The sequence below is a fragment of the Bombina bombina genome, chromosome 4, assembly GCF_027579735.1.
Source record: "Bombina bombina isolate aBomBom1 chromosome 4, aBomBom1.pri, whole genome shotgun sequence".
In the NCBI taxonomy this organism is placed as follows: domain Eukaryota; kingdom Metazoa; phylum Chordata; class Amphibia; order Anura; family Bombinatoridae; genus Bombina; species Bombina bombina.
In genome coordinates this window covers 566,786,571-566,813,192 of record NC_069502.1, presented here as the reverse complement: position 1 = coordinate 566,813,192, position 26,622 = coordinate 566,786,571, and the positions used below count along the sequence as shown (strand labels likewise).

Below are 26,622 nucleotides of genomic sequence, written 5' to 3'. Positions count from 1 at the left end.
CTATGAGGTGGCAAAGCTTCTTAAAAATGCCAAGAGTATTCTATCCCTCCCACCTCACTAATAAGGAATTCTAATTTTTGCCGCACAGGAGGAAGATGAAGAGTTAAAGGAATAGTATCCTGACCAAAATTACCCAGACCTGCTCCAACTTGGTGCAAATAAAAGAAGGATTTATTACAATTTCCAGTAAAAAGTTGTACACAAGAGACCGTAAGGCATACAAACAAACTGACAGCAAGCCCCAGGCGCCACTGACTACCCGTGTTTTTTCTTGTCTTTACTTGATTCACTACTGTGAGAAGTGTGACTCAGTCAGTTGGCTAACACTGTCATACTGATCCATAGTCCAGTGTAAACCCCTACTTTTTCTCTCATACAAACAAACAGCTACTGCCTAGGTAAAAAGCTGAGGCTACAACCTCGGCCCGAATGACGTCACTGACACATTTCAGGTACTTCCCATAGTCATAGTTCACATCACTGTGCCTCCTTCTTCCTTAAGAGTGGTGAGTTACAGGTGTAAGTCTCATTATTCCATTTCTCTCTTAAAGGCAAAGTACATGCATTTCAATATCAGACTATACTTCAAATATAAATTGTGCATCAAAAATTCCCTATTTGTTTAGACGTATTTGCCCTTTTAATATTCTTTGGGTTAACCCAAAGGGCACCGAGCACATCTAAAGTAAGAAGGAGGTCTGCAGAGATTTACAGACAGACCCGGTTTTTGGACGCCTGCTAATATGCTTCTTTCTAATGCATCATGAGATGACAGACATCTGAACCAACTGAACTGTAAGTGTGTGCTTAGCATACTTATTTATTTCATGTAATTGGCAAGAGTCCATGAGCTAGTGACATATGGGATATACAATCCTACCAGGAGGGGCAAAGTTTACCAAACCTCAAAATGCCTATAAATACACCCCTCACCACACCCACAACTCAGTTTTACAAACTTTGCCTCCTATGGAGGTGGTGAAGTAAGTTTGTGCTAAGATTTCTACGTTGATATGCGCTTCTCAGCATTGTTGAAGCCCGATTCCTCTCAGAGTACAGCGAATGTCAGAGGGACGTGAGGGGAGTATCACTTATTTGAATACGATGATTTCCCTAACGGGGGTCTATTTCATAGGTTCTCTGTTATCTGTCGTAGAGATTCATCTCCTACTTCCCTTTTCAGATCAACGATATACTCTCAATTTACCATTACCTCTACTAATAACTGTTTTAGTACTGGTTTGGCTATCTGCTATGTGTGGATGGGTGTCTTTGGGTAAGTATGTTTTTATTACTAAGACACTCTCAGCTATGGTTTGGCACTTTATGCAATTATATAAAGTTCTAAATATATGTATTGTACTTATATTTGCCATGAGTCAGGTTCATGTATTTCCTTCTGCAGACTGTCAGTTTCATATTTGGGAATGTAAACACTTTAAGAAATTTATTTCTTACCTGGGGTTTAGTCTTTTTTTTTCATTTTGACTACTTTTTTGCAATTGCGGGTGTTAGGCCCGCGGGTGCGTCAAATGCTAGACTTTATTGCGTCATTTTTGGCGCAAACTTTTTTTGGCGAGAAAAGATACGTTCATGGCGCAACTTCGTAATTTCCGGCGTTATACGTGATGCCGAGACCTTTCACACGGCTGCGTCATTAGTGACGCAAGTGTGTCATTTCCGGTCATTTTTTGGCGCCAAAAAAGTTTACGTTACGTTGTGCGTCATACTTGGTGCCAAATTTTTTCATTATTTCAATACCCCATTCATGTTTGCCTCCTGCTTTCTTCTCTATCAAGAAGCCTATGCTTTTGCATTTTTTCCCATTCCTGAAACTGTCATTTAAGGAAATAGATAATTTTGCTTTATATGTTGTTTTTTCTTTTACATTGAGCAAGATGTCCCAATCCGCTGCTGGAACATTGCTGCCTGACATCGGTTCTACCAAAGCTAAGTGCATTTGTTGTAAAATTGTGGAAATTATTCCACCGAATGTCATTTGTAATAGTTGTCATGATAAACTTTTACATGCAGATAGTGTGTCTATCAGTAATAGTACATTGCCAGTTGCAGTTCCTTCAACTTCTAATGTGCATGATATACCTGTAAATTTTAAAGATTTTGTTTCTGAATCTATTATGAAGGCTTTGTCTGCATTTCCACCTTCTAATAAACGTAAAAGGTCTTTTAAAACTTCTCATTTAGCTGATGAAATTTCAAATGACCAACAACATAATAATTCATCCTCTATTGCTGAGGATCTATCTGAAACCGAAGATCCTTCCTCAGATATTGACACTGACAAATCTACTTATTTATTTAAAATAGATTATATGCGTTCTTTATTAAAAGAAGTGTTAATTACTTTGGATATTGAGGTAACCAGTCCTATTGACGTTCAGTCTAATAAACGTTTAAATGCTGTTTTAAACCTCCTGTGGTTTACCCAGGTGTTTTTCCCATTCCTGAGGCTATTTCTGATATGATTTCTAGGGAATGGAATAAGCCAGGTACTTCCTTTATTCCTTCTTCAAGGTTTAAGAGATTGTATCCTTTACCAGCAAAATCTATAGACTTTTGGGAAAAGATCCCCAAAGTTGATGGGGCTATTTCTACTCTTGCTAAACGTACAACTATTCCTATGGAAGATAGCACTTCCTTTAAGGATCCTTTAGATAGGAAGCTTGAATCTTATCTAAGGAAGGCCGATTTATATTCTCAGACCTGCTATTTCTTTGGGTGATGTTGCAGCTGCATCAACTTTCTGGTTGGAAAATTTAGCGCAACATGAATTGGATTCTGACATATCTAGCATTGTTCGCTTACTGCAACATGCTAATCATTTTATTTGTGATGCCATTTTTTATAAAAATTGATGTTAGATCCATGTCTTTAGCTGTATTAGCTAGAAGAGCTTTGTGGCTTAAATCTTGGAATGCTGATATGGCATCTAAATCTAGATTACTGTCTCTTTCTTTCCAAGATAATAATTTATTTGGTTCTCAGTTGGATTCTATTATTTCAACTATCACTGGAGGAAAAGGAGTTTTTTTGCCTCAGGATAAAAAACCTAAGGGCAAATTTAAGACTTCTAACCGTTTTCGTTCTTTTCGTCAGAATAAGGAACAAAAACTCAATCCTCCTCCCAAGGAATCTGCTTCCAGTTTGAAGCCTTCCTCAAATTGGAATAAATCCAAGCCATTTAGGAAACCAAAGTCTGCCCCTAAGTCCGCATGAAGGTGCGGCTCTCATTCCAGCTCAGCTGGTAGGGGGCAGATTAAGGTTTTTCAAGGATTTTTGGATAAAATCTGTCCAAAATCATTGGATTCAGAGCATTGTCTCTCAAGGGTATCGAATAGGATTCAAAGTAAGACCTCCTGTGTGAAGATTTTTTCTCTCACACATTCCTGTAAATCCAGTAAAAGCTCAGGCTTTTCTGAAGTGTGTTTCAGACCGGGAGTCTTCAGGGGTAATCATGCCAGTTCCTCCTCAGGAACAAGGTTTGGGGTTTTATTCAAACCTATTCATTGTACCGAAGAAAGAAAATTTGTTCAGACCAGTTCTGGATCTGAAAATTTTGAATCGTTATGTAAGAGTACCAACTTTCAAGATGGTGATGATAAGGACTATTCTGCCTTTTGTTCAGCAAGGACATTATATGTCCACAATAGACTTGCAGGATGCATACCTTCATATTCCGATTCATCCAGAACACTATCAGTTTCTGAGATTCTCTTTTCTAGACAAGCATTACCAATTTGTTGCTCTTCCATTTGGCCTAGCAACAGCTCCAAGAATCTTTTCAAAGGTTCTGGGTGCCCTACTATCTGTAATCAGAGAACAGGGTTTTGCGGTGTTTCCTTATTTGGACGATATCTTGGTACTAGCTCAGTCTTTACATACTGCAGAATCTCACACGAATCAACTAGTGTTGTTTCTTCGGAAACATGTTTGGAGGATCAATTTACCAAAAAGTTTCTTGATTCCTCAGACAAGGGTCACCTTTTTAGGCTTCCAGATAGATTCAGTGTCCATGACTCTGCCTCTAACAGACAAGAGAAGTTTAAAATTGGTTGCAGCATGTCGGCTCCTTCAGTCTCAGTCATTCCCTTCAGTGGCTATGTGCATGGAAGTTTTAGGTCTCATGACTGCAGCATCGGACGCAATCCCCTTTGCTCGTTTTCACATGAGACCTCTACAGCTTTGTATGCTGAATCAATGGTGCAGGGATTATACAAAGATATCACAATTAATATCCTTGAATCCCAATGTACGACACTCTCTGACATGGTGGATAGATCACCATCGTTTGGTTCAAGGGGCTTCTTGGGGGTCTCTGACAGCACAAGGGGTTTGGAAATCTCAAGAGGCGAGATTACCAATAAATATTTTAGAACTCCGTGCAATTCTCAAGGCTCTTCAGTTCTGGCCTCTGCTAAAGAGAGAACCGTTCATTTGTTTTCAGACATACAGTATCACAACTGTGGCTTATGTCAATCTTCAGGGTGGGACTCACAGTCCCCAAGCTATGAAAGATTCTCGGATACTTGCTTGGGCGGAATCCAGCTCCTGTCTAATTTCTGCGTTACATATCCCAGGTGTAGACAATTGGGAGGCGGATTATCTCAGCCGCCAGACTTTACATCCAGGGGAGTGGTGTCTCCATCCAGATGTATTCTCTCAGATTGTTCAGATGTGGGGGCTTCCAGAGATAGATCTCATGGCCTCTCATCTAAACAAGAAACTTCCCAGATACCTGTCCAGGTCCAGGGATGTTCAGGCGGAAGCAGTGGATGCGCTGACACTTCCTTGGTGTTATCAACCTGCTTACATCTTCCCGCCTCTAGTTCTCCTTCCAAGAGTGATTTCCAAAATCATCATGGAACAGTCTTTTGTGTTGCTGGTGGCTCCAGCATGGCCACACAGGTTTTGCTATGCGGATCTGGTTCGGATGTCCAGTTGCCCGCCTTGGCCACTTCCGTTACGGCCGGACCTACTATCTCAAGGTCCGTTTTTCCATCAGGATCTCAAATCATTAAATTTGAAGGTATGGAAATTGAAAGCTTAGTTCTAAGTCATAGAGGTTTCTCTGATTCAGTAATTAATACTATGTTACAAGCTCTAAAATCTGTCTCTAGAAAGATTTATTATAGAGTTTGGAAGACTTACATTTCATGGTGTTCTTCTCATAAATTCTCCTGGCATTCTTTCAGAATGCCTAGAATTTTGCAGTTTCTTCAGGATGGTTTGGATAAAGGTTTTGTCTGTAAGTTCCTTGAAAGGACAAATCTCCGCTCTTTCTGTTTTATTTCACAGAAAGATTGTTATACTTCCTGATATACACTGTTTTGTACAGGCTTTAGTTCGTATTAAGCCTGTCATTAAATCAATTTCTCCTCCTTGGAGTCTTAATTTGGTTCTGAAGGCTTTACAGGCTCCTCGATTTGAACCTATGCATTCTTTGGACATTAAACTACTTTCTTGGAAAATGTTGTTCCTTTTGGCTATCTCTTCTGCTAGAAGAGTTTCTGAGCTATCTGCCCTTTCTTGTGAGTCTCCTTTTCTGATTTTTCATCAGGATAAGGCAGTTTTGCGGACTTCTTTTCAATTTTTACCTAAGGTTGTGAATTCTAACAACATTAGTAGAGCAATTGTTGTCCCTTCTTTATGTCCTAATCCTAAGAATTCTCTGGAGAGATCCTTACATTCTTTGGATGTGGTAAGAGCTTTGAAATATTATGTGGAAGATACTAAAAATTTCAGGAAGACTTCTAGTCTATTTGTTTTATTTTCTGGTTCTAGGAAAGGTCAGAAAGCTTCTGCTATTTCCTTGGCTTCTTGGTTGAAACTTTTGATTCATCAAGCTTATTTGGATTCGGTTCAAACCCCGCCTCAGAGAATTACAGCTCATTCTACTAGATCAGTCTCCACTTCATGGGCTTTTAAGAATGAAGCTTCAGTTGATCAGATTTGCAAAGCAGCCACTTGGTCCTCTTTGAATACATTTACCAAATTCTACCATTTTGATGTATTTGCTTCTTCGGAAGCAGTTTTTGGTAGAAAAGTTCATCAGGCAGCTGTTTCAGTTTGATTCTTCTGCTTTTTGATTTAAGTTTTTTTCTTTCAAAAGTGAAAATAAACTTATTTTTGGGTTGTAGATTATTTTCTCAGCGGAATATGGCTGTTTTTGTTTTAGTCTTTCCCTCTCTAGTGACTCTTGAGTGGAAGACTCCACATCTTGGGTATTGATATCCCATATGTCACTAGCTCATGGACTCTTGCCAATTACATGAAAGAAAACATAATTTATGTAAGAACTTACCTGATAAATTCATTTCTTTCATATTGGCAAGAGTCCATGAGGCCCACCCTTTTTATGGTGGTTATGATTTTTTGTATAAAGCACAATTATTTCCAAATTTCCTTTGTTGATGCTTTCTACTCCTTTCTTTATCACCCCACTGCTTGGCTATTCGTTAAACTGAATTGTGGGTGTGGTGAGGGGTGTATTTATAGGCATTTTGAGGTTTGGGAAACTTTGCCCCTCCTGGTAGGATTGTATATCCCATATGTCACTAGCTCATGGACTCTTGCCAATATGAAAGAAATGAATTTATCAGGTAAGTTCTTACATAAATTATGTGTTTATATTGTTATGCTGATATGTTAGCAGAGCTGACAATTTTTCACCAAGTGGTAAAGAAACTTTGTAAATCGGTTCACACCAGTTGTGCTCAGTGATAGAATACATGCAGTTTGTAACAGCTCTCATGTTTTTTTCATTAAGTCTTGGACAGCTAATTTTTCCTTGTTGATTGATAGTTAAAGGAATAGTCTAGTCACAATTAAACTTTCATGATTCAGATAGAGCAGGCAATTTTAAGCAACTTTCTAACTTACTCATATTATCAATTTTTATTTGTTCTCTTGGTATCTTTATTTGAAAAAGCAAAAATGTTGTCACACCGCTCCTCCGTGATCATAGCCGTTGCTATGATCGCGGCGTGACGCGCAGCTCCGTGAGCATGGCCGTTGCCATGGTTACAGTGGTTGTTGTGGGTGCGCGACGATGATGTCATCGCCGCACGCTGTAGTATCCAATGCCGCTCTGGATTCACCTGGGAGGTCTCCTTGGCGTGAACAGGCGCCTATGTAAGTACCTCCTTCACTTCTTTTCACTGCCCAAGTATAGGTTAGTCTTGTGCTTCCCTGGGTGCTATTATTCTGAACTGCTGTTGCTTTGATTGCCTTATTGTTACCAAACTCTGCCTGTCTGACCACTCTGCCTGTTTAACCCTTGAATTTCTGGATTGCCTTATCATTACTGAACTCTGTCTGCCTGACCATTCTACTGGTTTACCCTGAACTGCTAAACCACTGGATTACCTTTGTTGCTGACCTCTGCCTGTTCCTGACCATTCTCCTGGTTTACTCCTGAACTGTTAAACTGCTGGATTACCTTTCTCTTGTTCCCGTTAAGGACTGCCCTGTCTACTGTGAGTACTGCTTACCTCATTTCTTATATTTACTTTGTTCTGGGATATTTCCTTATCCTTCCACTTGACGCCGGGATAAGAAGGCTACTGGCCAAGTTTGGTCGGATAGGGAAATATCCCATGAGCATTACAAATGTAAGCATAGAAGCCAGCCCATTTTTGGTTCAGCATCTGGGTAGCACTTTCTGATTGGTGTCTAAATGTAGCCACCAATCAGCAAGCACTACACAGGTGCTGAACCAAAAATAGGCCGGCTTCTAAGCTTACATTTAAATAAAGATACTAAGAAAACGAAGAAAAATTGATAATTGGAGTAAATTAGAAAGGTGCTTTAAAATTGCATGCTCTATCTGAATTGTGAAAGTTTAATTTGACTAGACTATTCTTTTATGGTACTCCAGATTCTTTATTGAGAGGGTTCCTCTACTGATTTGAGGCACATTTTCCCCTCAGAGAGCTGCTACCGAAAGACAGAGGGGATTTTGGAGTATAGGGTAGTGATACCATTACTCCTGGTGAAGGAGTTATTTACAAGCCTGCCACGGGTGTTGCTGGGACCGGTCCTTCAGCCTTATGTTGGTTAGTCAAGATACAACTTACAGTGATCCTCTGCTGTGACGTACACAGCAGAGGAGGGGCTATCTACTGGAAGCGATCAGTGCTGCATTAGGTAAGCACAGTAGAGTGGGTGCTGTTCAGGCAAGTAAATATTCACATTTGCTCTCTCATAGTCCACTGGCTATAAGTAGGTACAGTCTGCTACACAGTACATCATAGCCAGGGGACAACTTTATTAAATAGGTTACACCACCTCAATCTTTTTATGACTTAAATGTTTTGTTAAGGGGACAGGGCAGTATACTGAGGAACTTTGATAGTGTTTTGGCAGTTGACACTCCTGTATAGTTTTTATTTCACTATATTGGCAACTTTATATTTGCCTTTTATTACATACAATACAGGCGCCCTCTTATTTTTTTTTTTAAATAATTAAATAGCACTTGTTGAACCATTGCACAGTTGTTTTTTTACAAGCATGTGAACAACCCTTATTTTTATATTTATTTAGCACTTGCGGAAAGGTCCGTTAATCAATTGCATCTTAATTTCAAACCTACTGTGAAAATTCCTGAGATTTTTCCTGTACCTGATACAATTATTGAAATAATTACTAAGGAATTGGGCAAAGCCTTGTATTCCTTATAATCCAGTTTCAAAATTTAAGACGATATTTCCATTACTATCTTATAATTTAGACCTCCGGTAGACCATCCCTAAAGTAGACGGAGCCATTTCCACCTTAGCCAAACATACTACTATTCCCTTAAAGGATAGTGCTTTTTTCAAGAATCCCATGGACAGAAATTTCATAGAAAGGCTTTTCAACAAGTGATTTTCTTGTTCAGACCAGCAGTCAGTATAGCCTGTACTTTGTGGTGTGATAGTTTGCCTGATCAGAGCTGATGACTCCATGTATGATGATTTTCAACATCGCCTAGATCTTGTTAGGTTGTAAGTGCATTCATCAGTGATGGAATCTTTGATGATCTAAGGATTAACACCAAAAGTACAACACAAGCTGTTTCGACCATAAGAGCATTGTGGCTAAAATCTTGGTCAGCTGACATGGTTTTTAAATCCAGACATTTGAATCTTCCTTTTCAAGAAAAAAATGTTATTTGTTCCTGGTCTACATGCAGTTATCTCTACAGTGACTTGAGGGAGCTTTTCTTCCTCAGGACAAAAAATCCAAAGGAAAGAGCAGGGATTTTTATAGTTTTTCATCAATCAAGGAACAAAAAACAAACCTTGTCTTTTTCACAGAAGAATGACTCTTCCAAGTTTCCCTGGAAATCCTCTTCCACCTGGAACAAGTCTAAGCTATCTAAAAAGCCCTCCACTTTTCCTAGGTCAGCATGAATTTGCAGCCCCCGATCCGGATCTTCTTCTGGTAAGGGATAGATTACACTTGTTTCAGAAGGCCTGGGCTCAGTCTGTTCGATATTCATGGGTTTTGAATATCGGTTTTAGGGATACAGAATAGGCTTCAGATTGATGCCTCCCAAAAGAAGTTTTCTTCTGTCCATCATTCCAAAGAACCCTGTAAGGCACAAACTTATTTTAACGTGTTCAGGAACTAGAACTCATGGGTTTGATTCATCCAGTTCCCAAAGAAGAGGGAACTTTTAGGCCTATTTTGGATCTGAAAACCTTAAACATGTTTCTCAGAGTTCCAACCTTCAAAATGGAAACAATCAGAACTATCCTTCCTCTTATTCAACAAGGTCTGTTTATGCCTACCTTCATATCCCAATTCACAACAAGCATTTCAGTATCTCAGATTTGCCTTTCTGGACAAACTTTCAGTTTGTAGCTCTGTTGGGTCTGTCTCCCATAATTTTCACAAAAGTTCTGTGAACCCTATTGTCTGTAATTAGGGTATTTCGGTGGATCCATACTTGGACAATATCTTGGTTCAGGATCCATCTTTGCCTTTAGCAATTTCTCATACCAACAATTTTTTGTTTATTCTTCAACACTGTTGGAGAATCAATATTTTAAAGAACTCTCTCTCCTCAGACCACAGTGTTTTTCTAGGAGTAGTCAGAGATTCAATTTCAATGAGACTTTACTTCACAGATCAGAAGAAACTAAAGTTATAGTCAACTTCCGATCCTACGGTAGCTCTCTATGGATGTCTGATAATTGTGGCATCAGATGCCATTCGATTTGCTCGGTTTTACATGAGACCTCTTCTAGTTTGCATGTTGAGTCAATAGTGCAAGAATTACAATCAATTTTTCAAAATTATTCTTTTGGATCCTTTAACAAGGCGATCTCTTTCGTGGGTGATAATTTACCAGTCCATTTCACTGGGGCCTTCCTGTCTACATCCAAATTGGACAATAATCTCGACAGACGCAAGTCTCTCTAAGGTTGAGGCACAGTATGGGAGTACAGTAATGAGTGCAGGGAGTTTGGCTTCCTCAGTAGGCGAGGTTATAAATAAAAGTGTTAAAACTCTGTGTAATCTTCAGTGCTCTCCAGAGCTTGCCTCTTTTGAGAGATTATTTTAAGATTGAGGATTTTTGATTTTCCAATGGACTGAAAACAATTTCTGCATTGTTTCTGTGACTCAGCCGCCAATCCCTTCATCCAGGGTCGCTTGACTTTGATGTCTTTAATCACACAGTCAAGATGTGGGGTCTTTCAAAGATAGACCTGATGGCTTTTTCGTTTAAACAACAAACTTCCCAGATATTTTGTGAGGTCCAGGGATCGTGATGTAGAGTTTGTAGATGCTCTTGCAGCTCCTTGGTCCTTTTATCTGGTATACATTTTTTTCCAACTTTTCAGCTTTCAAGAGTGATTGCTCAAATCAATCAAGAGCTATCATCAGTAATTGTGATTGCTCCAGCTTGGCCTCATAGAATTTGGTTCACAGGTTTAGTTTTGATGCCCATCTTTCCTCCATGGTCTCTTTCTCTTCGTCACAACCTACTATCTAAGGGGCCATTTTATCATCAAAATCTCAAGTTTTTAAACTTGACAGCTTGGAGATTGAATGCATAGTTTTGAAGCAGCAAGATTTTTCGGTTGCAGTTGTAAATACTTTAATCCAGGCTAGGAAACCAATCACAAGGGAGATCTATCACAAAGTACAGGGAGTGCAGAATTATTAGGCAAGTTGTATTTTTGAGGATTAATTTTATTATTGAACAACAACCATGTTCTCAATGAACCCAAAAAACTCATTAATATCAAAGCTGAATAGTTTTGGAAGTAGTTTTTAGTTTGTTTTTAGTTATAGCTATTTTAGGGGGATATCTGTGTGTGCAGGTGACTATTACTGTGCATAATTATTAGGCAACTTAACAAAAAACAAATATATACCCATTTCAATTATTTATTTTTACCAGTGAAACCAATATAACATCTCAACATTCACAAATATACATTTCTGACATTCAAAAACAAAACAAAAACAAATCAGTGACCAATATAGCCACCTTTCTTTGCAAGGACACTCAAAAGCCTGTCATCCATGGATTCTGTCAGTGTTTTGATCTGTTCACCATCAACATTGCGTGCAGCAGCAACCACAGCCTCCCAGACACTGTTCAGAGAGGTGTACTGTTTTCCCTCACATTTGATGATGGACCACAGGTTCTCAATGGGGTTCAGATCAGGTGAACAAGGAGGCCATGTCATTAGATTTTCTTCTTTTATACCCTTTCTTGCCAGCCACGCTGTGGAGTACTTGGACGCGTGTGATGGAGCATTGTCCTGCATGAAAATCATGTTTTTCTTGAAGGATGCAGACTTCTTCCTGTACCACTGCTTGAAGAAGGTGTCTTCCAGAAACTGGCAGTAGGACTGGGAGTTGAGCTTGACTCCATCCTCAACCCGAAAAGTCCCCACAAGCTCATCTTTGATGATACCAGCCCAAACCAGTACTCCATCTCCACCTTGCTGGCGTCTGAGTCGGACTGGAGCTCTCTGCCCTTTACCAATCCAGCCACAGGCCCATACATCTGGCCCATCAAGACTCACTCTCATTTCATCAGTCCCTAAAACCTTAGAAAAATCAGTCTTGAGATATTTCTTGGCCCAGTCTTGACGTTTCAGCTTGTGTGTCTTGTTCAGTGGTGGTCGTCTTTCAGCCTTTCTTACCTTGGCCATGTCTCTGAGTATTGCACACCTTGTGCTTTTGGGCACTCCAGTGATGTTGCAGCTCTGAAATATGGCCAAACTGGTGGCATGTGGCATCTTGGCAATTGCACGCTTGACTTTTCTCAGTTCATGGGCAGTTATTTTGCGCCTTGGATTTTCCACACGCTTCTTGCGACCCTGTTGACTATTTTGAATGAAACGCTTGATTGTTCGATGATCACGCTTCAGAAGCTTTGCAATTTTAAGAGTGCTGCATCCCTCTGCAAGATATCTCACTATTTTTGACTTTTCTGAGCCTGTCAAGTCCTTCTTTTGACCCATTTTGCCAAAAGGAAAGGAAGTTGCCTAATAATTATGCACACCTGATATAGGGTGTTGATGTCATTAGACCACACCCCTTCTCATTACAGAGATGCACATCACCTAATATGCTTAATTGGTAGTAGGCTTTCGAGCCTATACAGCTTGGAGTAAGACAACATGCATAAAGAGGATGATGTGGTCAAAATACTCATTTGCCTAATAATTCTGCACTCCCTGTATGAAAAGCAGAGTTTTAATTGGCATTCTTTCACAATTCCAAGAATTCAGCCATTTTTACTAGATGGCTTAGTCAATGGTTTATCTGCTAGCTCTTTGAAAGGTCAAATTTCAGCTCTTTCGGTTCTATACCATAAAAAAAATCGCTTAACTTCCTGATCAGAATTTTGTTAAAGCTTTAGTCAGATTAAGGCCAGTTATTTAGGCCAATTTCTCCCCTTGGAACCTTAATTTGGTTTTAAGAGTCTTGCAAGTTTCTCTCCTTGATCCTATGCATTATATAGACATTCAGTTTCTGTCTTGGAAGGTATTGCTTCTCTTAGCAGTCTCTTCAGCCAGAAGAGTCTCTGAATTGTCTGCTCTTTCTTACGAACCTCCTTATATAGTTTTTAATCAAGATAAGGCTGTTTTAAGAACCACATTTGATTTGTTGCCAACAGTAGTTTATTCAGGCAACATTAATAGAGAAATTTGGTTCCTACTCTTTGTTCTAATCTTAGGAATTGTAAAGAGAGGCTTCTACAAAATTTTGATGTAGTTTCGACCCTTTAAGAAGTTTAATCTTCACGTTACAATGGATTTTAGGCCATCCTCTAGTTTATTAATATATTTCTCGGGTCCATGCAAGTGCCAGAAGCTTGGTTACAGCTTTTAATCCACAAGGCATACATGGAGGCTGGAAAGTCTTCCCCCAAAGCGTATTGCTGTTCACTCTACCAGATCAGTTTCCACTTCCTGGGCATTTAAATTAGGCTTCTGTAGCACAGATTTGCAAGGCAGCAACATGGTCATCCCTATATACATTTTACTAAATTCTACCACTTTGATGTTTTTGCTTCTTCAGAAGCAGCTTTTGGTAGGAAAGTTCTCCAGGCAGCAGTGACTGGAAATAAGGTGCCTGCCTTTTCAATTTTTTTTTATCCTGCCCTCATTACTCATGGACTCCACAGCTTCGGTATTGGTTCCCAGGAGTAATATACTTGTGGACTCTCACCACCTTACAAAAGAAAACTAAATGTATGCTTACCTAATAATAAATTTATTTTGAGGTGGTGAAAGTCCACGAGGCCTGCCCTATTTTATTTTAATGGTGCTTTTTTTCTGGCGGCAGTATTAGTTTTGCACCTCATTTCCCTGTTTTGTCATTTCCTAATTTTCTACTTCTCCTTACTTGGCTATACGTAAGTACGTAAGACTGGCTTATCAGTGAGGTGGGAGCGATAGAACACTCTTGGAGTTTTGTGGGAAACTTTGCCTCCTCCTAGTGACCAGGGGTTGAAAGCCAGAATTAATAGACTTGTGGACTATTACCACCTCGAAAGCAATGCCTTACACCTGGTGCTAATTTATCCCTAGATTACCTGCCTATTTTTCCAATTGTACATAGCTTTGAATATAAATTTCTGTCTTTCTGTCCTGACAGGTCTCAGGACTACTACTGTGAAGCATGTGGGGTAAACATGAAGTCTGTTCTGCTCCCCTTAAGTTCTGATTCAAGTAAAGCTGACAGGGAAGCCAAGGAGCTTGCTAGACAAATTAGGTTTAAGGTACACTAAACCTCTTGTATGTATTCCTACCAGAAACGGCTAGTACACATAATTACTGCAATAATCTTATGTAACAAATAAACATTTGCAAAAGTGATTCCTCTCATTTTCTACGTCACTTTTGGTCACTTTACATATGGAACATTTAAATATAACAAAACACATTGATGATAACTTGTGGGTGGTGGTGTTGTTTTATACCTGTATTTAGATCACAGGATTATATGTTTAGTTAGGCGAAGTATAGTTCATATCAGTATGGTTAATGTTTAACTGTATTTTACATTTAAAAACATGTTCATAAACTTTTGTAATAGTTTATATTATTTATATTTTCAGTGATGTATCTTTTATAATTCAATTAAATATTATATCCATTTTACCTATAAATGTATTCTGTATTTTTCTAGATACATTAACATTAATAATGCAAGTTTTAAAATATTTGATTCTTCTTACATAATAACCCAAAGATGCAAGATGTTTTTATCTAAAGGGGCAGTAAACTAAAAATGAAACTTCCTATAGATGCAATTTTAAACAACTTTCCATTTACTTCTACTAGCAAAATGACTTTATTTCTCTTTGTGTCCTTTGTTTAAAAGTACGCCTTGGTAAGCTCAGTAACAACAATGGGCTACTGGGGGCTATCTTGTGATTGGTTACTGCACATGTTTGCCTCTTGCCTTCTGAGCCTAGCTAGGTTCACTCTATAACAAAGGGTACCAAAAGAACAAAGCAAATTTTGATAACAGAAGTAAATTGGAGAATCCTTTAACATTGCATGTAGTATCTAAATATTGTCAGTTTAATTTTTACTTTACTGACCCTTTAATTGGTGTTCTTAAACAATGTGGTCACCTCATTCTGTATTTTTTCCTCACTTCTATCTTTCTGTCCTTGTCTTTCATTTCTTTTCCTTCCCTTTTTCACTTATGTTGAAGGGGCATAAGACAACGCTTGCTTTTGAGTAAAAAAAAAAAAAAAAAGTTTCACAATCTCTGGAGTCGACAAAAAACAAATTCTGTAAACCCAAGTTTTCTTCAAATGCTGCATATCAGTAGCTGATTAGGATATTTGAAGAAACTCTAGGGTTCTGACCTTTCAAAATACAATTTTTAAAAACAAACCACATTGATCTATTTTGAAATAAAAGGAGTAGAGAACAATGTCCATTTGAGTGTAGTTTTATACTGACAGTGTTTCTTTATGCACATCAGGCAGAGGTGAATCCACCCGGAGGTGCTCACTCAAACACAAATCTCCCAAAATGTCAAGAAGAGGGACAGGGATCTGCTCAAAATTCCATGGTATGATATTAAACCAAGTTTCATTTTATACTGTTATTAGTTGGTTGCCTTTTTTTTTTGTTAGTTCCATCGCACTTTTATGTTTTATGGCAAAAGTAGAACTCTCTTTTCATAGAAAATAGGTGAGACAACTATATATTCATATTGTGAATAGCGCAAGTGTGCTTGAAATCCAACTGAGCGAAGTTACAAACTAAAGCGATGGTGAGCAGTATCTGGCATCAACTGTTGGTTAAACCTAATTATGGCAGTAAAGTGTATTTTACTTTATAGTTTTGACAATACAAATCCAAATGGTACTAGAGCGTTTAAATTCTTATTTCTTAAGTATTGTACATGACTGCATTATTGGGGGACCTGAAAAGGGAAAGACCAGGTTTGCTAAGCTCTTTGGTTTGTAATATTAAAGGGACACTGTACTATACAATTTGTTTCCCCTTAATGTGTTCCTGTCATACGTCCTGCAAAATATTAAATGTATGAGAAATGGTTACTTTGTATTTATTTCTGTATTTGAAATAGCTGTTTTTTCTCATTAAAAAAAAAATAATCTAGAACATTCCCATAACAATGGGCAGAGGTAAGGTATTGATATTCTAATTATGGCTGGGGGTGGAATAAACACAAGCAGTTATTTCACATACAAAATATCTCTCTTCCCCCATACTGGGAGATTAATCAGTGCTATTTTCTCCTATTTACATAGCCTTTTTACAGAGAAAAGATTTGTTACTCATATTTTTAGTACAGGGAGATACGGCAGGCAAAATAAGCTATTTCAAATAACGATAACAACATTTCTGTTTGCAAACACTTAAATATACTCCAGCAGGTTGAATTGACCATTGGAAACACATTAAAGGTACAATGTCCCTTTAATAAATATTATTTATTAATGTTTTAAATAGATGGATGAAAAGTAAGCTATTATATCAAATGGGTGTCTATATATTTATGGAAACAGTATTTTATCATTTTTTGTAATCTTCATCAGCTAACATTGGTTGAATTTGAGATTTGTTTTTTAAATTGTCGAAATATATTTGTTTAATAGTTGTCAGAATTGGGAGACCATATTGTTTTCCCTCTTACCATTTTCATTAAAGGGACAGTATACTGTAAAATTGTTTTTCCCTTAATGTTTTTCCAATTACTTTTTTTACCAGCTTCAGAGTATAAAATGTTTTGAAAATGTACTTTTTAAGGTTTATTTGTCTATATGAACAGCTAATTTTGTGTTTTGAAGCCACACCCTAATACAATGTGTTGAGATTGTAGTTATAATCAGATCTCATTACTTTTTCACATTGTGTACATATACCTGCTTCTTTATCTTTTATCTGTCCATAAACCAATAACTAATACTTGGAGAGAACAATGAAAAATGAACATTTTATTACCTTATAATTGTGTTTAATTCTGTGTAATTTCTTCTACTGGCTGTGTTTACACAGCTTATCTATAGCTTAGCCCTAAGGCCAGAAACTTTCAGAATAGGTGGGGATATCACAGGCTAAATCAACTATTTCAAATGCCAATATAAGGAATATAAGGGTAAAGAAAATACTTGTAAACAATTCAATATACTCCTGCATTTAAAGTGGATCATTGGGAACAAATTAAAGGAGATATTTTTTTTTTATTAAACTGTCCCTTTAAATCTTAGGTTATATATAATGAATTAATTGTTGTTTTACTGTTTTCCTGCTGAGAAAGGTATAGTTTATTTTTCCCCTCTGTTTCACTGGAATTTAGATTTGATAAAAAAAAGTAAACACCTTCATATTTGAATATACAATGCCCCCTTTTCTTGTAATTCAGCTCTGAAAATTGTGTTTTTTCTAAATGAGGCAAGTGGTGGGTGGAGTTTTGCTATTGAAAAATAATTGCAGCAAACAAGATTTGAATTTGTTTTAAAATGTTTAAACTTTCATTTTATATATAATTCTATAGCAAGGCAACAGAAATGTTTAGTAATTACAAGTTGTTCACTGTCCTTTTAGGGACATAACTATTTAAGTCGTATAGTAATCTTATTTTTATGAGTGCATGGAAGTAATTTGTAATTTACTCCTATTATCAATTTTTTTTCCGTTCTCTCTGTATCTTTATTTGAAAAACCGTTTTGGATTTTCTTTATTTGAAAAGCTTACAAGCCAGCCCATCTAAAAACAATAGAATGATTGTAGTGGTTGGAGAGCGAGAGGCATACGCATAGGATTTCTTTACATTTGTTACATTAGCGCTTATGTAAGGCAAGCAGGAAACTTATACGCCTGGAACACTATAAGGTAGCATTTTTGCAAGAACGCTTTTATCAATGTTATATATTATGCAAACATTGCTGCCATCAAGTGCTCAAAGCATTCCTGCAAAACTACTGTCATATAGTTCTCCAGAAAATGTGATCCTACCTAGGTGTTCTCTTCAACAAAGAATACTATGAGAACAAAAACATTTGATAATAAAAGTAAATTCAAAACATTTTTAAATTGTATGCTATATCTGAATCCTGAAAGAAAAACATGGGGGTGAAAAGTCCTTTAAGAGCTAGTTTATAAGTTAGCATGGGTCGTGATAAGCAATTTTACAACCGCACTAACGTTCTGGTGTATTATAAGTTTAAAGTAAACTAGTGCGCTCGTCCGGTTAGCAAGACTGAAGACCTAGCATAAAGTGTAAGGTGTAAAAAAAAGTTGCAGCAAGTACAACCAAAGTACATTAAAATAAATTATTACACTCATATATACACCATCAGATTAAATGAGTCATATAAATATTAAAATTATATATTTATAAGGGTTCAAAGGTATGTGGTATATGACAAGGTGTTTGACTGGAAAGGGCTATAATGTATATATTTATGTCTGGGTGGGTGTGTGCGTGTATATATTTTTTTATATATATATATATATATATATATATATATATTAGGGCTGCACGTTTAATCGCATGATGCGATTTTAAATCACCACAATTTTAAATCGCGGGAGTATGCAGGAGAGTGAAGAGGAGGGAAAGTCACTTAGTTATATTTCCCCCTAGGGATGTCTGCAGTCTGAAACTTAGAGTATGTACTAGGGCTGCACGATTAATCGCATGATGCAATTAATCGCGATTTTAAATCACGGCAGTATACGATTTTTTTTTTTACAAAAAAAATCCTCAATGCAGTACAGTCAGCCACATAGGAGGATTTTTTTTAATCACATACTCCCGCTATTTATATTCAACAAAGAAGAAATCCAGGCATCACGAATAGGTAATAAAAAACAAAAAGCTTTATTCTTCAATTAAAAGCATAAATGGCAGAGCTTCCAAGGTTTAAAATTGAACACAGTATATATGTATGTATAGGTATATATTTTACAAAAAAGTGTGTACCCTGGCAAAATTTATGATTTCTTGGCCATTTTTCAGAGAATATGAATGATAACACAAAAACATTTCTTTCACTCATGGTTAGTGTGTGGCTGAAGCCATTTATTATCAATCAACTGTGTTTACTCTTTTTAAATCATAATGACAACAGAAACTACCGAAATGACCCTGATCAAAAGTTTACATACCCTGGTGATTTTGGCCTGATAACATGCACACAAGTTGACACAAAGGGGTTTGAATGGCTATTAAAGGTAACCATCCTCACCTGTGATCTGTTTGCTTGTAATTAGTGTGTGTGTATAAAGGTCAATGAGTTTCTGGACTCCTGACAGACCCTTGCATCTTTCATCCAGTGCTGCACTGACGATTCTGGATTCTGAGTCATAGGGAAAGCTAAAGAATTGTCAAAGGATCTGTGGGAAAAGGTAGTTGAATTGTATAAAACAGGAAAGGGATATAAAAAGATATCCAAGGAATTGAGAATGCAAATCAGCAGTGTTCAAACTCTAAACAAGAAGTGGAAAATGAGGGGTTCTGTTGAAACCAAACCATGGTCAGGTAGACCAACTAAAATTTCAGCCACAACTGCCAGGAAAATTGTTTGGGATGCAAATTCAAACCCACAAATAACTTAAGATGAAATACAGGACTCTCTGGAAATGTGGTGTGGCTGTTTCAAGATGCACAATAAGGAGGCACTTGAAGAAAGATGGGCTGCATGGTCGAGTCACCAGAAGAAAGCCATTACTACACAAATGCCACAAAGTATCCCACTTACAATACGGCAAACAGCAGAGAGACAAGCCTCAAACCTTCTGGCACAAAGTCATTTGGAGTGATGAGACTAAAATTGAGCTTTTTGTCCACAACCATAAACGCTATATTTGGAGGGAAGTCAACCAGACCTATGATGAAAGGTACACCATTCCGACTGTGGAACACGGAGGTGGATCGCTGATGTTTTGGGGATGTGTGAGCTACAAAGGCACTGGAAATTTGGTCAGAATTGATGGCAAGATGAATGCAGTATGTTATCAAACAGAACGCCTCATTTTCCGCTTCTTCATTAGAGTTTAAACACTGCTGATTTGAATTCTCAATGCCTTGGATATCTTTTTATATCCCTTTTCTGTTTTATACAGTTCAACTACCTTTTCCCGCAGATTCTTTAACAATTCTTTTTCTTTCCCATGACTCAGAATCCAGAAACATCAGTGCAGCACTGGATGAAAGATGCAAGGGTCTGTCAGGAGTCCAGAAACTCATTGACCTTTTATACACACACACACTAATTACAAGCAAACAGATCACAGGTGAGGATGGTTACCTTTAATAGCCATTCAAACCCCTTTGTGTCAACTTGTGTGCATGTTATCAGGCCAAAATCACCAGGGTATGTAAACTTTTGATCAGGGTCATTTGGGTAGTTTCTGTTGTCATTATGATTTAAAAAGAGTAAACACAGTTGATTGATAATAAATGGCTTCAGCCACACACTAACCATGAGTGAAAGAAACGTTTTTGTGTTATACAGTATTTTATATTCTCTGAAAAATGGCCAAGAAATCATAAATTCATAAAAAGAACATTTTCTTCTGTGAAAAACATTGGAATGTGAAATATTATATATATATATATATATATATATATAGTTCTCTAGGTCTAACACAGTGTCTAGTTAGAGTGTGAGCGATGAGTATTTATTTTTTTAAAGCACGCTCTATTAAAGTCTATGGTGAGACGTTAACATGTTTGCGATATCCAACATACTGAAGTTAACTGTGCATCAGGTTTTGCTTGCATTCTTTCTTACTTCAACTTGTAATATGTGTGCACTGTGCTATCCTGTCCGTGTTAAAAGTTTACTTTGAGTGGTGTTAGCACGCGAATGGGAAAAAAATGAATGCGTCACTTGTCATCTGGCCCTAAATGTATTCTTCCTTCATCAATATATTATCTTAGCTCCATATCATTGCTCATTTGATTTTGTTCAAATATATTTAGAATGTATCCTAATAATAAAATAAATTACATGGCAGCATATAAATACTGTTTGAATAAGTATTGTTTTATATCCTGCTCTAATTATGGTGATAAAGCCTATGAGCATTTTTGAGCAACAAGATCATAACACTGCTTCTTAACCACTGTAAATACAAAAGTGTTTTAAACAAGGACTATGCGTTTGTCTTGCATATGAAATGTAACGCGTCCATCCTGTTTTATATAATACTGCTTCTATAATTGAAAGCATTAATTTGACATTTCCCTAATTCTCCTAGGGCTGGTACTTATATAACACATCCATTATGGGAGTGGATGGACTCTGGTACTGAGCCAAGGCAGCTGCCACCAGACTTTTGTGAATTCAATCTAAATTCAGTGATAAATTGTGCTCAAATCCTAGATAAGCTGCACTTTATTTATTTATTTGTTTATTTTAGCAGTGGTGGGTCTGGGGATTGGTAAAGACAAAAACACGTCTAATAACGTCAGACCATCTGTTATAGAAAGCTTTGCATTTTACAGGCTTGGGAAATGGGGGAATACCCACCAGCAGCAACTCAACAGAGTGATCAGTATTCCTTATTAGTAGTCTGACTTGTTTATAAGCTGTCACATGTCCAATACACTATACTTTATATTCTGTGCAGTATCCCGCACAAACAATACACACAGTTCTCTTGCTGCCTATAACAACTGTGAATGCTTTACAATATGTAACAGATGTTATTTAAATGCATGCTTTTACTTTTTAAGCAAATTCATTCTGAATTTGCATGGAAAGTTGTATGTTTTTTGAATATGTGATTTGTGTTTATAAATGTACTAAATTAAAAATATACCATGCTGTAAGAGATGTTCCTGAAATATATCTTTCAGATACGATACAATTAATCTGCCATTCTTTTCTTTCTGTCATTCCCTTCTTTATCTCATGTCTATGCACAGCTTTGCCTCACTTTCTGATGTCATATTTTCTTCTCCTTTTTCACCTTTGCCTCTGTTTACCTGAAGATCAGTATTAATTAATTAATTTATTTATTTATTGTGTGTTTGTGGGGGTTCTGTATTCATTCTGACATAACCTAGATATTTCCACATTTTGATACCCTGTTTTGTTTGATTATTTTACATATGTACTGGTTTTCTCAATTAGAAAAATAAGAGATCATCAAATGTAATGCATTTAATAAGATTTAAACACGTGACTATATATCAATATGTTTAAAATTTACATGTCAGAAGTATGACTTTGATTACTTACATACAGAGGGTCCATTTTGAGCCCAGCAGAAAAGTATTTTTCCTGGCGATTTCTATGCTTACTTAAAATGGGGGGGATTACTCAGTGGAAAAATGCTAAGTAAGACACTTAACTAAACATCTAAAAAGCCCCAAATCCTCGCTATTGGGAAAAACAATGTATCAATCAAAAAATGTATTCAGGTGCGCCTATAAAACCCCAATACTGGGATATACAGTCCTACAGATATGTTTACTCTATCAGGAGAGAAATAAATACTGCATTTAATGTTATCAGTGTATATGAATAAATCGCTAATCAGCCTTGTTTATTTATAATAAAATACCTTTTATATATGCTGCTATCTGCCAAACAGATAAAATCAGTAAAAAAAAACACGTGTGAATAGACTGGATTCTAGCAGATCGTATAGGGCCAAAAACATTCAATTGTATATACAGATTAAAATAATTCATTTATGGCCAGAAAATAGATAAAATAAAAATTGAGCATAAAATGCAACAAGTCCAGAAATATGCCCGGGACTTTTGCGTTTCCAAGCTGTAATGGTGGATCGACACTAAACAGTTAAAACAAAACAAATATATTTAGAAAACCTCAGGCAGTTACCGGTAAAAGCTGCTTTCTAATCTCCTCCTTAGCTTTAACCGCTGCTCACTTGGTGGCACCTCCTCATTTTTTCATATTTGTAATATTTTTTCAAATAATATTTCATATAGTTTTCAATATTTTGTCATATTTATAATATTGTTACATTTTTTTTAGTGTTCACTCTAGGAATGGACTCTGACCTTAACTAAATTTCAAACGATTTAAATGACTAACAGTGAGAGAGCCTGTAAATATAATTCTCACTGATTAGTATAATTCTTGAGATTCATTCACTTTGAGATCCAACTATTTAGTTGAATAATGACATAGGAATTTAGTATATAGAAACCCATCTCTTTTGCTATATCGTTTTTATATATATTTTTATGTTTTAAAATATTTAAATATATTTTCCATATATTTTTACATTTGTTATTAATATAAACAATTTGACATTTAGTAGCCCCTACATAAAATATATATTTCTAACAAATTTTAATTAGGTGTATCGTTATTTATAGGATGTTCCAATTATATAGGGTAGTCTTATATGAAGTCTTCTATTACTAATAGGTCAATACAATATCATGTGTTCTATCAGATAATGAATATATACAAAGAGTATTCAAATCATGTATGGTAGCAATGTTTATTAACTTATGCAGATTGCCAAAAAAATGTATCAAATAAATGTTATAAGGTAGTGATGTGGATAAACTTATCCTGAAGAATATGCATATAGTCAAATGTAAGGATACAATGTAACCAAATGATCAGGAAAACAAACTGGAATGGTTTCCAACATTTAACAACCAATGAAAACAATGATGGGATTTAAAAATCGACACAAAATTGATATGATCATCATGCTTGTAAAAGGCTGTGTGTTCAGCCAAAACGCGTAGGACAAATCCCAGACCTAGAAATACTACCTTTCAGCTAGGAGCTGAAAGTCTGAATGCTGGGTGCACAGGAGCCTGATTAGATCTAACAGATCACACCCCTAAAAAGGTCAGGAGGTCAGGGCAAACCACGCTAAAGCAGCAAGGCTTTACAAACACCCAGGCTAACACAGACGAAGGGACGACATAGGATCCGAGCTCAAGCAGGTGCCACCAAGTGAGCAGCGGTTAAAGCTGAGAAGGATACAAGAAAGCGTCTTCTACCGGTAACTGCCATGAAGTTTTTAATATATATTTGTTTTGTTTAGTGTCGATCCACCATTACAGCTTGGAAACGCCAAAGTCCCGGGCATATTTCTGAACTTGTTGCATTTTTTGCTCGATTTTTATTTTATGCATTTTCTGGCCAGAAATGAATTAATTTAATCTGTATATATAATTGAATGTGTTTATCCCTATACGATCTGCTAGAATCCGGTCTATTCACACATTTTTTTACTGATTTGATCTGTTTTGCTGATTCTATCTGTTTGGCTGATAGCAGCATATATAAAGGTATTTTATTGTAAATAAACAAAACTGATTAGCGATTTATTCATATACACTGATAACATTAAACGCAGTATTTTTTTCTCTCCTGATAGAATAAACACATATGTTTAGGACTGTATATCCCAGTATTGGGGTTATATTGGCGCACCTGATTACATATTTTGATAGATTTTTATGCTTACACCAAGCCTTAAAAATGTATTTAGCATTTGAAGGTACATTAGTTTGTTTGTACCTGCTGGGATAAATTTTCTAAAGTTTGTATTTGGTGCTGTGGATTATTATAACACTTAAAAATGGGAAGGTATGTTATGCATTTAACAGTATAGTCAAAATTAAACGTTAATGATTCAGATAGGGCATGCAATTTTAAGCAACTTTCAAATTGACTTATTTCATCAAATTTGCTTTTGTCTCTTGGTATTCTTTGTTGAAAGCAAAACCTAGGTAGGTTCATGCTAATTTCTAAGCAATTGAAGGCTGCCTCTTATATCAGGGCATTTTGACAGTTGTTCACAGTTAGACAGTGCTAGTTCTTGTGTGCCATATAGATAACATTGTGCTCACTCCCGCTGATTGTCTAAAATGCATGTCTGTCAAAAGCACTGAGATAAGGGGGCTGTTTGCATATGAAAAGACCCATTTCTCCAACATTGGTGTGTCCGGTCCACGGCGTCATCCATTACTTGTGGGAATATTCTCTTCCCCAACAGGAAATGGCAAAGAGCACAGCAAAAGCTGTCCATATAGCCCCTCCTCAGGCTCCGCCCCCCAGTCATTCTCTTTGCCGCTCTAAACAAGTAGCATCTCCACAGAGTATGTGGTGTTTAGTTGTAGTTTTTTATTCTGCTATCAAGAGTTTGTTATTTTAAAATAGTGCCGGTTTGTACTATTTACTCTAAAACAGAAAGGATGAAGAGTTCTGTTTAAAAGAGGAGTATGATTTTAGCAGCAGTAACTAAAATCAATCGCTGTTCCCACGCAGGACTGTTGAGCCTAGAGAACTTCAGTTGGGGGGAACAGTTAGCAGACTTTTCTGCTCAAGGTATGACTAGTCCATTTTCTAACAAGACTGTGTAATGCTAGAAGACTGTCATTTTCCCTCTTAGGGATCGGTAAGCCATTTTCTTAGACTCATAACAGAATGTAGGCTTATTATGGGCTATACACTGGTTGACACTCTTGTGGGCTAAATCGATTGCTTTATTTAAGTGTTATATGGAATCTGAGGTGATTTATAAAACTTTATATTGTGAGGCAACGTTTTTAGGCGCCAGGCAGTTGTTTAGACAGCTTTCCAGTCAGGAAGGGCCTTTCACTATAGTAGGCAGAGCCTCATTTTCGCGCCATAATTGCGCAGTTTCTTTTGGATGCAGTGCATGCAGCTGCATGTGAGAGTGTCTGGTGATCATTGAAAACGTTCCTAGAAGGCTTAATTTGGTATCTTATAACTCCTAAGGACAGGTGAAGTCGCAGCAAACGCTGTGGCTGGGACTGTAGTGGGGTTAAAAATTGTTATTTGATTAAACGGCTCATTTAAGGGGTTAAAAGCTTGAAAAATGGGGTGCAATACTTTTAAAGCATTAAGACACTGTGGTGAAAATTTGGTAAAGATTGGATAATTCCTTCATAGTTTTTCACACATTCAGAAATAAAGTGTGCTCTGTTTAACATTTAAAGAGACAGTAACGGTTTTGTTGTAAAACTTTTTTTTTTTGCATTATTAGCCTATTTAAGCCTGTCTAACATGTCTGTACCTTCAGATAGAACATGTTCTGTATGTATGGAGGCCAAGGTGGTCCCCCCTTCTAATGTATGTGATAATTGTGCCATGGCGTCCAGACAAAGTAAGGACAGTACTGTCACATTTAATAAGGTTGCCCAAGATGATTCCTCAAATGAAGGTAGTGGGGATAGTTCATCATCCTCTCCTCCTGTGTCAACACCAGTTATGCCCGCGCAGGCGACCCCTAGTACATCTAGCACGCCAATGCTTGTTACTATGCAACAATTAACGGCAGTAATGGATAATTCCATAGCTAATATTTTATCCAAAATGCCAGGTTTTCAGAGAAAGCGTGATTGCTCAGTTTTAAATACAGTGGAGCAAGAAGGCGCTGACGATAGTTTATCTGTCATACCCTCACACCAGTCAGAAGTGGCAGTGAGGGAGGGTTTGTCTGAGGGAGAACTTTCAGATTCAGGAAGAATTTCTCAACAGGCAGAACCTGATGTTGTGACGTTTAAATTTAAGTTAGAACATCTCCGCGCATTACTTAAGGAGGTGCTTTCTACTCTGGATGATTGTGACTCTTTGGTCATTCCAGAAAAATTGTGCAAGATGGACAAATTTTTAGA

At 37.1% G+C, this 26,622-nt stretch overlaps 1 protein-coding gene across 1 annotated transcript in view; it reads left to right on the top strand.

Moving 5' to 3' along the window:
- Nucleotides 1–26,622, top strand: part of UBE2J1 (ubiquitin conjugating enzyme E2 J1) — a 128,775-nt gene that overhangs the window by 68,832 nt on the left and 33,321 nt on the right. The window contains 2 exon segments of the mRNA XM_053712037.1: nt 14,134–14,257; nt 15,478–15,567. Coding sequence (XP_053568012.1) covers nt 14,134–14,257; nt 15,478–15,567 — 214 coding nt within the window.